Below are 16,855 nucleotides of genomic sequence, written 5' to 3'. Positions count from 1 at the left end.
GATTTTGACGCATGTTACCCGAGGTGCTAGTAAGAAGGATAGCGTTATGCGCAAGTGAGACAGTCTCGCTTTATGTTGAGCAGGAAAAAATCATTGTAGTTTTAGGTCAGTGGACGTGCGACTTTTGAGCAAGTGTGTACAGCCGTTTAGTGTATATGCTCCTTTCAAGATAATGTTACATACATGCTCAAAAGTCCCACGAAAGCATTCTGTTTTCAATTACTTGCTTCCTAGTAGTGTGTATTGGTGATTTTTGCTACTAAATAGTACGATATTCACTCGCATGCGACAAATCGACCGTCCCTCGATTTTGACGCATGTTACCTGAGGTGCAAGTAAGAGGGATAGCGTTATGCGCAAGTGAGACAGTCTCGCTTATTGTTGAGCAGCAAAAATCATTGTAGTTTTAGGGCAGTGGACGTGCGACTTTTGAGCAAGTGTGTACAGCAGTTTAGTGTATATTAACTCAATGGTACACTAAAAAAAATGCTCCTTTCAAGATTATGTTACATACGTGCTCAAAAGTCCCACGAAAGCATGCTATTTTCAAGTACTCGCTACCTAGTAGCGTGTATTGGTGATTTTTGCTACTGAATAGTACGATATTTACTCGCATGCGACAAAATCGACCGTCCCTCGATTTTGACGCATGTTACCTGAGGTGCAAGTAAGAGAGATAGCGTTATGCTCAAGTGAGACAGTCTCGCTTTTATGTTGAGCAGGAAAAAATCATTGTAGTTTTAGGTCAGTGAACGTGCGACTTTCGAGCAAGTGTGTACAGCCATTAAGTGTATAGGTATTAACTCAATGGTCCACCAAAAAAATGCTCCTTTCAAGATTATGTTACATACGTGCTCAAAAGTCCCACGAAAGCATGCTATTTTCAAGTACTTGCTTCCTAGTAGCGTGTATTGGTGATTTTTCCTACTAAATAGTACGATATTTACTCGCATGCGACAAAATCGACCGTCCCTCGATTTTGACGCATGTTACCTGAGGTGCAAGTAAGAGGGATAGCGTTATGCGCAAGTGAGACAGTCTCGCTTTTTGTTGAGCAGGAAAAAATCATTGTAGTTTTAGGGCAGTGGACGTGCGACTTTTGAGCAAGTGTGTACAGCCGTTTAGTGTAAATTAACTCAATGGTACTAAAAAAAATGCTCCTTTCAAGATAATGTTACATACATGATCAAAAGTCCCACGAAAGCATGCTATTTTCAAATACTTGCTACCTAGTAGCGTGTATTGGTGATTTTTGCTACTGAATAGTACGATATTTACTCGCATGCGACAAAATCGACCGTCCCTCGATTTTGACGCATGTTACCTGAGGTGCAAGTAATAGGGATAGCGTTATGCGCAAGTGAGACAGTCTCGCTTATTGTTGAGCAGCAAAAATCATTGTAGTTTTAGGGCAGTGGACGTGCGACTTTTGAGCAAGTGTGTACAGCAGTTTAGTGTATATTAACTCAATGGTACACTTAAGAAATGCTCCTTTCAAGGTTATGTTACATACGTGCTCAAAAGTCCCACGAAAGCATGCTATTTTCAAGTACTTGCTACCTAGCAGCGTGTATTGGTGATTTTTGCTACTGAATAGTACGATATTTACTCGCATGCGACAAAATAGACCGTCCCTCGATTTTGACGCATGTTACCTGAGGTGCAAGTAAGAGAGATAGCGTTATGCGCAAGTGAGACAGTCTCGCTTTTTGTTGAGCAGGAAAAAATCATTGTAGTTTTAGGGCAGTGGACGTGCGACTTTTGAGCAAGTGTGTACAGCCGTTTAGTGTAAATTAACTCAATGGTACTAAAAAAAATGCTCCTTTCAAGATAATGTTACATACATGATCAAAAGTCCCACGAAAGCATGCTATTTTCAAGTACTTGCTACCTAGTAGCGTGGATTGGTGATTTTTGCTACTGAATAGTACGATATTTACTCGCATGCGACAAAATCGACCGTCCCTCGATTTTGACGCATGTTACCTGAGGTGCAAGTAAGAGAGATAGCGTTATGCGCAAGTGAGACAGTCTCGCTTTTTGTTGAGCAGGAAAAAATCATTGTAGTTTTAGGGCAGTGGACGTGCGACTTTTGAGCAAGTGTGTACAGCCGTTTAGTGTAAATTAACTCAATGGTACTAAAAAAAATGCTCCTTTCAAGATAATGTTACATACATGATCAAAAGTCCCACGAAAGCATGCTATTTTCAAGTACTTGCTACCTAGTAGCGTGGATTGGTGATTTTTGCTACTGAATAGTACGATATTTACTCGCATGCGACAAAATCGACCGTCCCTCGATTTTGACGCATGTTACCTGAGGTGCAAGTAAGAGAGATAGCGTTATGCGCAAGTGAGACAGTCTCGCTTTTTGTTGAGCAGGAAAAAATCATTGTAGTTTTAGGGCAGTGGACGTGCGACTTTTGAGCAAGTGTGTACAGCCGTTTAGTGTAAATTAACTCAATGGTACTAAAAAAAATGCTCCTTTCAAGATAATGTTACATACATGATCAAAAGTCCCACGAAAGCATGCTATTTTCAAGTACTTGCTACCTAGTAGCGTGTATTGGTGATTTTTGCTACTGAATAGTACGATATTTACTCGCATGCGACAAAATCGACCGTCCCTCGATTTTGACGCATGTTACCTGAGGTGCAAGTAAGAAAGATAGCGTTATGCGCAAGTGAGACAGTCTCGCTTTTTGTTGAGCAGGAAAAAATCATTGTAGTTTTAGGGCAGTGGACGTGCGACTTTTGAGCAAGTGTGTACAGCCGTTTAGTGTAAATTAACTCAATGGTACTAAAAAAAATGCTCCTTTCAAGATAATGTAACATACATGATCAAAAGTCCCACGAAAGCATGCTATTTTCAAGTACTTGCTACCTAGTAGCGTGGATTGGTGATTTTTGCTACTGAATAGTACGATATTTACTCGCTTGCGACAAAATCGACCGTCCCTCGATTTTGACGCATGTTACCTGAGGTGCAAGTAAGAGGGATAGCGTTATGCGCAAGTGAGACAGTCTCGCTTATTGTTGAGCAGCAAAAATCATTGTAGTTTTAGGGCAGTGGACGTGCAACTTTTGAGCAAGTGTGTACAGCCGTTTAGTGTATATGCTCCTTTCAAGATAATGTTACATACATGCTCAAAAGTCCCACGAAAGCATTCTGTTTTCAATTACTTGCTTCCTAGTAGCGTGTATTGGTGATTTTTCTACTAAATAGTACGATATTTACTCGCATGCGACAAAATCGACCGTCCCTCGATTTTGACGCATGTTACCTAAGGTGCAAGTAAGAGAGATAGCGTTATGCGCAAGTGAGACAGTCTCGCTTATTGTTGAGCAGCAAAAATCATTGTAGTTTTAGGGCAGTGGACGTGCGACTCTTGAGCAAGTGTGTACAGCAGTTTAGTGTATATTAACTCAATGGTACACTAAAAAAATGCTCCTTTCAAGATTATGTTACATACGTGCTCAAAAGTCCAACGAAAGCATGCTATTTTCAAGTACTTGCTACCTAGTAGCGTGGATTGGTGATTTTTGCTACTGAATAGTACGATATTTACTCGCATGCGATAAAATCGACCGTCCCTCGATTTTGACGCATGTTACCTGAGGTGCAAGTAAGAGAGATAGCGTTATGCGCAAGTGAGACAGTCTCGCTTTTTGTTGAGCAGGAAAAAATCATTGTAGTTTTAGGGCAGTGGACGTGCGACTTTTGAGCAAGTGTGTACAGCCGTTTAGTGTAAATAAACTCAATGGTACTAAAAAAAATGCTCCTTTCAAGATAATGTTACATACATGATCAAAAGTCCCACGAAAGCATGCTATTTTCAAGTACTTGCTACCTAGTAGCGTGGATTGGTGATTTTTGCTACTGAATAGTACGATATTTACTCGCATGCGACAAAATCGATCGTTCCTCGATTTTGACGCATGTTACCTGAGGTGCAAGTAAGAGGGATAGCGTTATGCGCAAGTGAGACAGTCTCGCTTATTGTTGAGCAGGAAAAATCATTGTATTTTTATGGCAGTGGACGTGAGACTTTCGAACAAGTGTCTACAGCCATTTAGTGTATAATCACTCAATAGTACACTAAAAAATGCCCAGAATGCTCAGAAGTATTACGAAAGCTTGCTATTTTCGAGTACTTGCTATCTAGTAGCGCGTGTATTGGTGATTTGTGTTTCTAACGTCCAGTTGCAGGAAAGTCCATTAAAATTTAATACTTCATTAAAATCTTAATCCTCCATTTTCCCCTTCAAAAATGACAGTTTTAAATTTTGATAGCTCGTCAAATCTTAATGGACTTTCATGCAACTGGGCCTAAATGAGGCCCTGTCTCTAACGCTATTTAGTAGCTGAGCACAGTTATACATATTACTAGGTAGTAAGTGCTCAAATATTGCATGCCTTCAAGCCTGCCATATCTTGCGAATTATTTGGTCGAACAATATTTCTTAAGGAATATTTTTCATCAGGAATGAAGACTCAAGTTGAAAGCCTCATTAATTTGTTTTTTTTTTCCATGTATGTCAATGTAAAAACATTATTATCGCGTAAAAACGTTGGATAGGTAGGTATGTGTATGGCATCGGATACTTTTCATAGAACTTCTCGAGCTTAACAAAATTGTTGTTGATAATGTTTTTTCATCTCTTATAGTCCACTTAGTATCGGATATGAAAGCCTGAAACGAACGGGTGTCAATTCAGAAATTGTTCTCGAAAAATCGATATTTTCTTCTCGTTCATTTTGTGGGAATTAATTCCACAAAAAAAATCTCTCTTTTTTTGGACCGTATTCCTGGATAGATGAGCTTTATAATATAATTCATTAAACAAAATGAAGTTGGAAATCATAGTGTAGATTCTGTGGGGTTGAGGCGGAAACTCTTATTACTCTGGTTACAGAATGCGTCGCCATAGCAAGCTTGAGCAAAGGAATGTCTTGAACAAGAAAGTTATAGGAGAAATAATGACTTAGCCTCCTTGATGCTATCTCAGATACTGGATTTCATTGCAACTCTGAAGCTGGAGGGCGAGCTTTAGATGGCGCAGTTGTGAGAATAGCTCTGACGGGGACACAATTGAAGTTATAAGGCCGCAGTATAATGTAAAAAAGCTGAACAATGCTCAGCTGAACTGAGCTTAGTGGAGCTAAGGGCTCGGCAACCGATCGCGAAAAGGACCCAAGAGCAGTCAGCTTGCATGGATGAAATTTCCAGTTATTGTAGTAGGGGAATCGGCGCTTTATTATAGAAAACGGAAAACTGGCCGGTGACTAACTAGCTAGTTAATTTATGACTTGATTAAATCCATTAAAAATTTTCAATTCGGTTGCACCCATTAAAATTCTGTCGGTTTTCGAAGTTGCGCGGTTTATTATCAATTTGTATTACGAAAATACCGAAAGTGAAAAAGAGACAGGGTTTCAGGAAGTGCTATTTAGAATTCAGGTCCGCTCATTTAAATAGATATTCCCTGATATTCTAAAATCTACAATACATCAGATGGTAGCGAACATATTCAATGTAAGAGAATTAATATAATATTTCATCTGAATCTAAACGACATATATTTCAGCTGGATATTTCCACAATCAGAAAGATTGTGAATAAAGAGGATGACAAAGAATTTCCTTCTATTGCGAGACCCAAAAAGTGGTGGCACTGAGAATTTTATGTTTGAGTGAATTAATGCGAAAAGTTTACTACAGGATTTTCGATTAATGTCATCGTAAAATAAGTTCCCGAAAATTGATTTTTCTATTTTTCATTTGACTTGTCCTATAGATACACCGTAAATGTAGGGGAGAGTTCCTTTGAATTGGACAGCCCATGAACCGGACGCTACAGTTTTCTACTACACTCGATAGTAATTTATGGTTGTATTCTGCTTTTCATTCGTAAGTTACGAATCTCTAGCGTACGATCGATCTGTAAGTTTCAGATCACAGAACACTAATATCAGATTGGCAGATTCGTAAATAAATGCAATTCTGAAAATGTTTCAGACCAGTTTGCACCAAAAGCACTTAGTGTTGAGTGTCCCATAAAATGAACGCTTAACTTAAATTACGTTGCATCAAATGTTAAGTGACATTTAAATGACTAAAGCTAGCCTTAAATTTAAGCGCTCCTGTAATGACCACTTAGGTATTTAAGGGCGGGATCCTAACCTAAAATAATTTGTTGAACTGGCTGCAGAACTTCCTATTTTTGACGGGTTTCGAAAATGGAATGAATTCATTACTGAATACCAAGCCTTTTCTTTTGCCTTTATTGTAATGCAGTCTTTTTTAATTTTCAATCATACTATAGTTAGCAACAAACTCTTTTCTGCTGTTGGGAAGTTGAGTGCCCTTCGTAAATTACCACCACTTGCTTGGCAATCATTCACCGTATTCGTACTAACAAGGGCAATAAGGACATTTTCTTCACGTTCCTCTTCAACATTAGTAAAACAAATTCTCACAAGACCTTACAAAGAAAGTGTTGTACTTACATAAACTTAGGTACCTTTTTTTGACAATCATTATCATTATCAATATTAATGCTAATTCAAAAACAAAAAGTTGTTACTCGTTGATAATATTATAATAATATCCTTGACACTGACTGACAGGACAATAAAGTTAGGTTAATGAAATGACAACGATCATCGGCAACCGGCCAACCAATGAAATGGCTTTATTGGACTAGAATCAAGTTGCACCAAAATAAAAAACTGAAATATCACTAGATTTAAAAACTTAAGGGCCCCTCACTTAAGATTCTGTTAAGCCACAGTCGTGCAACTAGGAATAAAATTAAGCGTCCATTAACTTTAAACGAGGCTTAGTTAAGTACTCCTTTTAAGGGGGATTGGTGCAAACGGGCCTCAGTCTCTATCTCAATGACAGTGTCACTTTTGAACAATTTATCGTAAATAGTTACGGATTCCTGTAAGCTACAGACCACTAAAAACCGTCCAGAATTGCAATTTTCCTGTAAGCTTATGAAAAGTTACAGATTGGCTTACAGATGAAAGCAGAATACCACCCTTAGCATCCTTTACGTAAATCCCATTTTCGCAATATCGATCGAGATTTCTTGGAAAATGGCTGACCCTGTGGCTCGCGCCTTGTTGCGAAAATGGGATTTACGTAAAGGATGTTAAATTACTATCGTGTGTAGTAGAGAACTGTAGCGTCCGGTTCATGGGCTGTCCAATTCAAAGGAACTCTCCCCTACCAATATATACCTAATTATTATTATTATATCAATGTATTAAGATGAACAGCCACAAATATGCGCCAGTTGTCCTGTTAATTGTTTATTCATGTGAAATTTTCGTTCGAAGGTTCATCTTGACTTGAAACTTCCTTCAATTCCTTTTACACATTCTCAACCACTGCATCATATGCATTTCATCTTCGGGTTAATATTTTTGAAATCTACAACTGATGTAACGTATTCAAACTTTAGCCAAAGAAGATAATGAACATTAACTCTCCTCAAGCTTGTGCATATTGTGATATCATACTGATCTCTTGTATTTTCCATTCAAATAACTGGATTAGGTATGCCTTCAATCAGTTTGTATAAACTTCAATTATGTTCTTCACATATTTTCGACTTCATATTTTCCGAAGAGATTCGACATTGTGATAAAATACGTAATATCAGAAACTTTTAAGTAGAACGGGCAACATAGCATTGATTTAAAACCCAAAAATGTTTTGACAAGCTTCATAACCCCACATTTTCGTATTATACAGACATAAACATAGAGACATGGACTGAGCAATGTCAGCATGAAATTGGCTTTTTTTATAGAAAGAGAGAAACTATCGTCGGGAATTTACCTGTCTCTTTTTTGTTCACATAGAGGTGAGTGTAGACCAATCAAAATTCTAGAAAGAGACAACTGCATTCCCGACGTGCGTTTTTCTGTCACTTTTTTTGACCGTATTTCATGCATAGATAGAAAGGGAAGGCACAGTCCATGTCTATATGTCTATGTATACAGAGTGAAATGTGTCAAATTTCCATGGCCAACCATGGCTAAAATAAAAGTGAATGGAGTATAGTTTTGTTAAATAAAAATGAATAAATATTGAACGTCAGATTGACAATAAATTTTTTGAAATCTACAAAGTAAAAAATTATCCCATCGAATACCCCTCGGGCCTTGATAAATCCTCAAAATTTTGTCATAGAGAATCCTTTAAGCATGTTGCTTAAGGATAATAGCCCTCGACCAGCATTCTCTATGACAAAATTATCTCGGTATTATCAAGGCCCTAGGGGTATTACTACTGATAATAACTTGGGTTATTTGTGACCAAAAGGATAACCATGGGAATTTCACAGGAAAACCTTGTGAAATGACAGCAAACATGTATTACAAGTTACTTGTGTTATCAAATGATATTTTTTTCGATTGATTTTTCTACAAACTGAATCTGTGAATACTCATTGTCAAATCCAATAGAACTTTTTGGATTCGATTAGGAAATTACAAACGCAAAGGAGTATTACAGAAACATTGCAAAATTAAAAGAGTTAGAAAAATTACAGGATTCATTGAAAATACGTAGTGAAATTTGCATTAATTGGACCGTTAAATGAATTTAATAATAATAATAATATTATGCAAAGCAGTTTTACAAAACTTGATTGCAAATTTCGAGAATTTGTTGAAATCGCAGAATTCAATGTAGAAATACATAGGTACTTCGCAATTGTTTAAAATTAGTTCGTGAAATGAATATGAAAATTTGTGGATAATTTTGTTGATGATCAGAGTAGTTTTACAGAACTAAATGGTGAATTTCGAGAATTTGTTGAAATTACAGAATTCATTGTAGAAATACTTCGCACCTTGTCAAATATACCTTGTGAAATAGCCATGAAATTTTATAATAATTATATAATAATTAATGGTAATTTACTGATCCTTTACACAACTGAGTGTATAGGACAATCTATGGTACAAATTATTCAACCTTCATTGACAATCAGGGGACGATCCTGATAAAATTCTGTAATAGAATAATACATTTGGATATCCTTGACCTTGACTTTTTTTTTTGAATAATTTAAAACTGAGAGACTTGAAAGTTTTAGACAGGCAGTTGTATATTTTGATACTCTGTCACGATGGAGAGCTCTAACAATTACTTCAATTTTGTTTTAATGATCAAATTAGTTTTACAGAACTTGATTGTGAATTTCAAAAATTCTTTTTAGAAATACTGTGCATTCGTGTGAAATTAAGTCATGAAATAAATTAACGAATTAAATGGTTAAAGGCGCTACAAATATTTATCCAAATTATGGAATTCATACTGAAAATACCTTATTCTCTTCTGATATTGTCAGTATTGCCAGGAGAAATAATTATCAATTATCACTTATGACTAAGAGCTAGAAAATTGCTTTAAGGTAATGAATAATGAAATCACCATGTAAAATTGTTAAAAATTCAACTGAAAAAGAGGAAACTTGACACTTCGAAGTTTGAATCCTTGAGAATTCAAGCTTCAAAGAATATAACTCCAAGACGTATCTATATTTTGAAAAATTCTGAGAAAATTAAAAAAAAAACTACAACTAGTGAAATTAAATAATGGAAATAGCATATGCAGAAAGCACCCCCAAATAATATCGTGAATTTGAATGCTATCTACTTCTTTCGGAAGTCATGTTGGAAAAACGATTATCAATTGGCCCTTTCTGAGGGTTGTAACCTAATAAGTAGATCCTGAATCAAAAAATATTTCAAATGAAAGTTTCATAGTGTTCAGGGAGACATTGAAAGCAGGCATTTAATCTACCATGAATAGCAAATATGCATTTTTCTTCTCAGAATATCAATATTCGTGAAAAATTAAAAACATTTTGTCATTTTTGTTTTTTCGATTAAATGAATTTATCTGGTGATATGGAGTGTTTCATGCAGATGTCATGGTACAGTACTCAGTTATTCCTCATAGAATCATTTGTTTTTGTATTGCGTATGGTATGTACATATTCAAAAGTAAAAACCAAATTTTTCTCTGAATTTTTCCACCGCAAGCAGAATTTTGAAATTGATACCACTACAGACAGATGTATTGGTACGTAATTGGGAAATTTTTCCCAATTTCATTGATGAAGGATGTCCTTTTATCAACCGGCCGAGGCTTTGAACAGGGGAAAAAACTGTGCATTTCTAAAAATGGGGAAATTTTTGAACATTTAATAATGTAGGTGAAAATTTATTCAATTTTTGGTTGAATTTTTTAATTGAAATTTATATTTGATTTTTTTATTCGTCTTTCCATAAATATTCACCTTTAGGTATGCTCACTAGTTTGTGTGTAGAAGATTTTCATCATAACCATTCTCATAAAAAATGCATGAAACACTTCATATCTCCTCAACGATTCATATTATGACAAACATGAAGAATACAGAAGGTTCCTAGTTTTTCACGAAGAAGAAGATTCCAAAAAACTACTCGATGCTGAAATAACCTTGTAATTAAACTTCAAGGTCAGATTAAATTTCCTAATTCAATATTTCCCTGAAAACTAGGACAGTATCATTGAAAAAATTTTTGGATCCAGGCTTATCCGAGGTGTTATGTATTTCAGTGGATCTTTCGAAAAGTGTTACCGTCTATATCAAGATCACCTCTTTGACGAAGGAGCTTCAGAAAATAATTACCGAAGTTTTTTTTTAGATTAATAAACGGCATAAAACACGTTTATGAGGACTTGTTCACATCATTGAGTTTCCTCTCCCAGTAGTGAATAGGTAGATAATCTAATTACACATTACATAATCGTTATTCTGTATCGACCTTCTGTTTGTTGTATGTCTAGATTAAATTGGTACAAAACTACCGTACACATGGACCAGATGAATTCATCCGTAAGTCATCCAAGCATCTCTCTGTTCTGCTATTCAGAGTCATATCACTCTATTTCACTCATATTCATTCTAGTTGGAATAATTTGAGGGGAATAAGCTCTATACTCACGTGTTTTATAAATAAACGTCAGAAAAAGGTAATTATCGAAAATGCGTACCAATACATTGGTATACGAATAGTTGCAATCGATTCATTGAGCTCTTTCGATCGTCGTCATAGTCAAAATCCCGTTTTCATTGTTCTCCCCAAATATGGAATAGTTCGTTGTGGTAGAAGAATGACAATATCAAAAGTAGGTAAAATTGTGTATCACGCTGTCTTCTCAGATTTCGTAGCCTTTCGCATCTTATCAGCCAAAGTACCATTCATAAATCAACAACGATCATTTCACGCAGTAAATTATAATGGCACGAAAAAAAAATAGTTGTATACTCAGAAGTCATCACATGGTCCTACATTTCATTGTGCTCAATTTCTAAAATTTATTTGTACTTTGCTCGCACAGATTTCATGGTACAGTGTATTGGTGGATTTCTTCGGAATCTTATCAGTTTTGTTGAGAGTGGTGATGAAGAAGTTGTACGCAAAAATCAATAATAAACTCACGTCGCGTCAAAAGAGCCCAAACAATCCCAGAAAATCGGGATTCTATGATGTTCAGGAAGCCGAGAAAGAGTATGAAATTAGCAGGAGTATTCCGAACGGTGTTTTCATGAACGATAGCTTCAGTGAGGACGACTCAAAATTTGAGGATGCTAGAACTTCAATGGTTGACTCTGTGACTGAAGAGGGTGAGGATGACGATGATCGAGTTTACGTCGATATCGATTTAAAGAAGAAGGATGATGAACCGTTTGAGATGGAAACATCAGAATATGATGTACCTCGTATAAGCTTCAAGTTTTTCGAAAAACATGTGCGACATAAGCAGCAGGATCAAGACAATACCTATGAAAATGTTGCTGGAGAAACAGGCGAACATCCTAGACACTCTACCCCTATTCCAGGTAAATTATAATTCATGTAAGGTTTAACACTAAGTATTATCGATTGAAAAGATTTTTTCTGAACGAAAAGCAAGCAATCTGTGAGACTTGCAGAATTCAAATGATTAGTTATGCCAATCAGTTTCAATCACACAATACCATTATTATTATTATTGTACCACTTTTTCACTAATTCATTATTAGGTACTCCTGAGTAATCCCACGAGATAAATGAAAATGCCTTGTGTATAATGGCAAGTAGGTAGGTACTTAGGTACAGTGTGTTTTTATATAAGCGGTCACTGGATATTGTAATTTGTAATTTATTCATTAATGATAATGAGTTCCTATTTTACACGGCTATCCAAATGTGCTACGCTAAGAACCATCCAACGGAAAGTTAGTAGGATGGTAGTTAAACAAAGTTTATTTGAAGGTGAGGCTTTTTTCAACAGAAGGTAGAACTGGTCAAAATGAAGCGTTTCACCAAAAATCACCTATACAAAACTTTAAAAATGTAAAAGTTGAAAGAAAAATTGAAAATGATTTCTGAAATAGATCCTAATACACCCAAGACCGTTCGTTAGCTGAATAATCGCAAAGCAGTGGAAAAAAACTTATCTCCTGATTCGACCGTGTGATTTCGTTTAGGATATTGGCTCGTTCGATATTTACGTGGTAATGAAAATGGAAACTAATAATTGCTGAATTGTTCTCATTATTTTTTAGTAACTTACACGATTTTATGAAATGGCTCATTTCAATACCAACTGACAGAAGAGACTTAGGACACAAGTGTAAAAAATAGAATAATAGGTACTTCAAAATCTCACTAATAAAATTCACGAATTTTTTCACAAATGGCATCACAATCTTCATGTTCGAACATTCCAACAATCGTCGTAAAAATGGGATGAAATTAAGAAACATCATACCACTTTTTCAACATAACTAACATAAGCAGTTTCAAGAAACTGCCTCGATTTTCAACATTTTTTTTCAGCCTAAATTGCACGATACAACAATTATGATTCCCTCAAAAGTGACCTGATGCATCTAATCTGATGAACTTGGTACTGAACCATTCATTGTTCAGCCATATATTTAAGTTTAGTTTCGTTTTTGCGATGCCGAAGTCACCTTCCACAGTCCCTGTGAAATTCAATTAAATGTTGTCGAACTTCTAGGGGTTGTATCTTAGCCATCTTGGACATTTTATAGAGACAATTTTTGGTCAAACGACTTATTCTGATGAGTTCTACATTCTGTCGAAAAAAGCCTCACCTTTGAAAACACCCTGTATATTTATTTCAAATAATTCTATTCGAAATCACTCAACATTAGGAAAATATGTCTATGGTTCATTGAAAACTTGATCTCAACATTGATCAAACCAAGGAGATATAGCGGACAAAGTGCGATTCAGTTCAGAACCGAGTGGACAGGTGATGACGTAGAAGGTGCAATGTCAAGTTCACTGAAGGTACTCGGTTCATTAGCAGTGGTGTATCATAGACAGTGGGGTAAAAATATAGAAAGAAGATAATTCAAAATACCTATCAATTTTGTGCGAAAACTTTGTTTATCTTATGAGTAAGTAGTAAGTCACAGGAAGTGCTGCATAAGTTATATTTTCCCATGCAATATCGATTTCGAATTCCCTTAATGTAATTTTAGATAAAATTGCTCGAAATGGGAAAATCTAAATTGCAAGCGGAATTGTGAATTCTTGAGCATTAAGAAAATATGGGAAAAAAATTTCCCCTACCATTTTATTTAGAGAGCAGTCCAATTTGCAGAATTCGCATTTTTTCAATTTGAAAAACGGTTTCCGTCGCAATAACTTTCCATGTAAAAGGGTGTTCTTTTTAGAGGTTTGGTTTTTAAATTTCCAACACTGCTTCTAGTGATTGTTAATTTGACAGTTGGTGGTATATATGGTGTATATGGTGGTATATGTGTGGTGGTTTCACAATGTATAGACTTATTTCAGAACAACGCTTGCAAATTATGCAAATTTGTTTTAAAAAAATGGTTCAGTTCACCAATCTTACAGTGCCAAACGTTCATCTTTGTTTAAACGGCCAAGTCAATAAACAAAATTTCCGAATTTGGAGTGAAGAAAACCCAGAAGCCTTTATTGAGACGCTCTTACATCCATTAAAAGCCACAGTTTTATGCGCTTTATGGGCAGGTGGACTCATTGGTCCATATTTTTTTAACGATAATACCGGCCAGAATGTTTCCGTCAATGGAGAGCGCTATTGAGCCATGATTGCCGACTTTTTTGTTCCCCGCAGTTGAATGGTATTGATGTGGAAGAGCTGTGGTTTCAACAAGATGGTGCAACATGCCACACAGCGCGACACCATAAATTTATTGCGGGAAACATTCGAAGAGTTCATAATTTCGCGTAATGGACCCGTTGAGTTGGCCTCAACGAGCGTGTGATGGAATGCCTAACCTAAGGATTAGGAGATATGTGAAGTCAAACGTCTACGCAGATAAACCACAGACGTTGGACATTATAACATTTGCCTCGTTATTGCCCGAAATCATTTTCAAGCACTAATGGCATAAAAATATATTTTAAATAAAACCAATACCACGATTATTGAATTTATTTTTAGGTGTTTTATTTCATTTTGAACTCGTATACCTCTAAAAAATACCCTTCATGTGTTTAATAGTTTTTCTGATAACATATTTGGAGAGGCCATGAAAAATACTGTCATATTGATAGTTTACTTGCTCGACAAATAGGTCTCAACATCCAGTGACCCGCTAACGTGAAACATAATGTACAGGGTTGGCAAAATTCGTTGTCTACTAGAGCTATGAGAGCTAGAAAAAAATGGATGACATATTCTCTATTTTCTCCAGAGTGATCCAAATCTGAAAACAGAATCGGCTTATCTTTTCTATAATTTGAGTTATGAACAAAAATTGAGAAATTGCCTTTTTCATTAATGCTGAATTACTCGCTTGTTTTAACTCTTACTCAAAAACCATTATGATATTCTAAAGGCACTTTTGTGAGTATTTGACATTACAAAATTTTTCTATTTTGACTTTTCAAATGTGAATTACTTATAGTTCAAGTTCAAAATCCTTCTATCTTACAGCAAATTTTTTGCTGATTTCAAAATCATATCATATTCACACAAATAGTTCATGAGAAAAAAATATCAACTTTTTTGTGCTTTCTATTTCACTATTGAATAATAACACAAAAAGTAGATAGGCGTTACCATAGTGACTGTTAAATATGCGTTTATTTTTCGTGTACTCAATTGTCAATACTCTGTGATCGGAATTACCAATTTCTCTCACTTTTTCTATTCTCCATTCTCTCGGTTGGCCATGAAATAATTTTCTCAAGTTTTTGTTGTTACAAAATAGATAGGAGTAAGGTTGGCACTAAGATGTTTTTAGACATCTTAGTTGGCACTAATGAAATTTCGTTGATGTCATAAAGACTTTGCCACAACTAAGTATCAGGAAGTGCTAATTAGAATTGAACGCCGCTCATTCAAATAATAACCCTGACATTCTAAAATCTAAAATATATCAGACTCCAGCGAACATATTCAATTTAAATAATGTCATTTGAGGACTTTATTTTTAGAAAAGACCTGCAACAGCCATAAATAAGAGCCAGTTCGCCAGTTGTCCTGCCAATTGTTTATAAGTGAATTTTTTGTCCTCTTCTCTTAGAACTCATTTCAACTATTGTGACTTCTATTAATGCAGGATGATTTTTGTTGAAGAATTCAATTTTCCTGCAATTATCCATTTATTTCTTTGAGAGATAGCCATTCCCTACCACTGCATCAGATGAATTTCATTTTTGGGTTGATTTTTTTTAAATTCAACAACTGGGGTAACGTCTCGAACCTTTAGCCAAAGATGTTCACCAACATTAACTCTTCTCAGGCAGCTGCATATTATGTTTAACTGATTACTTGTCTTTTCATGCAAATATCTAGATTTGGAATCCCTTCAATCAGTTTGTATTAACGTCAATTATGTTCATCACATATTTGCCAAGTAAATTCACATTGTGATAAAACACGTATTTATTTAGAGTTTCACATAGAACGTACAACATAACGCTGATTTAAAACCCAAAAATGTTTTGACAAGCGTCATAACCTCACATTTTCTTCTATACAGTGTGGAATGTGTCAAATTTCTATGGTTGAGTGCTCTTATAAAAGTTAATGGAGTAGCTTTATGCATCTACTTCTAGTCCACCGTTATTGAAATTGGCAGTTTTTCAACTTTTGCTCGTAACTCAAATCTAGAAATGTAAGGCCAGTTTTCAGATTTTGATTACTCAAGAATGTGCCATCCGTTTTCTTCTAGCTGCTATAGTTTTCGAGATCCCCTCAGTAGACAACGAATTTTGCACATCCTGCACATATGTATTCACGAATTGAAAAAAGGCATTAAGATTGGGAAAAAAATTCATGCAGGATAACCTAAGGCCTACAGTCATAATCCGAATTGTTTTTGGGAAAAATACACGCAGCTGAAATTTACAGAAATCCCCAAAGTCATTTCATTCTCTAGAAAGATTATAAGCGAAATTTTCATTCAAAATATATGTTTCACCCAATAAGAAGCTTAAATTTAGCAGGACCACGTGGCTGTGAGGAGCACAAATTTGTTCTGAAATTTTACTAACATATACAGGGTGATTTTTTTAAGTGTTTCATTAGAATTTTTCGAGGAAGGAATTGTAATAAAGATTCAAGATTTTGGATTTTCGTTTTAGAGAACATGAACTTTAATTGCAAAATATTTTCAAGCGGAATCTACTTCCGGTTTCACCGGAAACGAATGTAACTTCGTTATTTCAAATGCAACACCCTGTATATTTTTACATACCTATTCGAATTCTTCGTTTAATTTTACACTGATTTGATGTATGATATGTGCAACCACTCAAGCGGTTT

General features: G+C 35.6%; 1 protein-coding gene across 4 annotated transcripts in view; it reads left to right on the top strand.

Annotated features, from left to right (window-relative positions):
• Positions 1 to 16,855, top strand: part of LOC123311459 — a 90,787-nt gene that overhangs the window by 25,105 nt on the left and 48,827 nt on the right. For 2 of the 4 annotated variants that reach the window (XM_044895453.1, XM_044895452.1), the window contains exons 1-2: positions 10,872 to 10,907; positions 11,414 to 11,915. In XM_044895453.1, coding sequence (XP_044751388.1) covers positions 10,887 to 10,907; positions 11,414 to 11,915 — 523 coding nt within the window. In that variant the 5' untranslated portion in view covers positions 10,872 to 10,886. Of the gene's footprint in view, positions 1 to 10,871; positions 10,908 to 11,058; positions 11,201 to 11,413; positions 11,916 to 16,855 lie in introns of those variants that run through there. The other 2 variants (XM_044895454.1, XM_044895455.1) reach the window with 2 other exon arrangements.

The sequence above is a fragment of the Coccinella septempunctata genome, chromosome 4, assembly GCF_907165205.1.
Source record: "Coccinella septempunctata chromosome 4, icCocSept1.1, whole genome shotgun sequence".
NCBI lineage: Eukaryota > Metazoa > Arthropoda > Insecta > Coleoptera > Coccinellidae > Coccinella > Coccinella septempunctata.
This window is presented reverse-complemented; position numbering and strand designations above follow the sequence as displayed.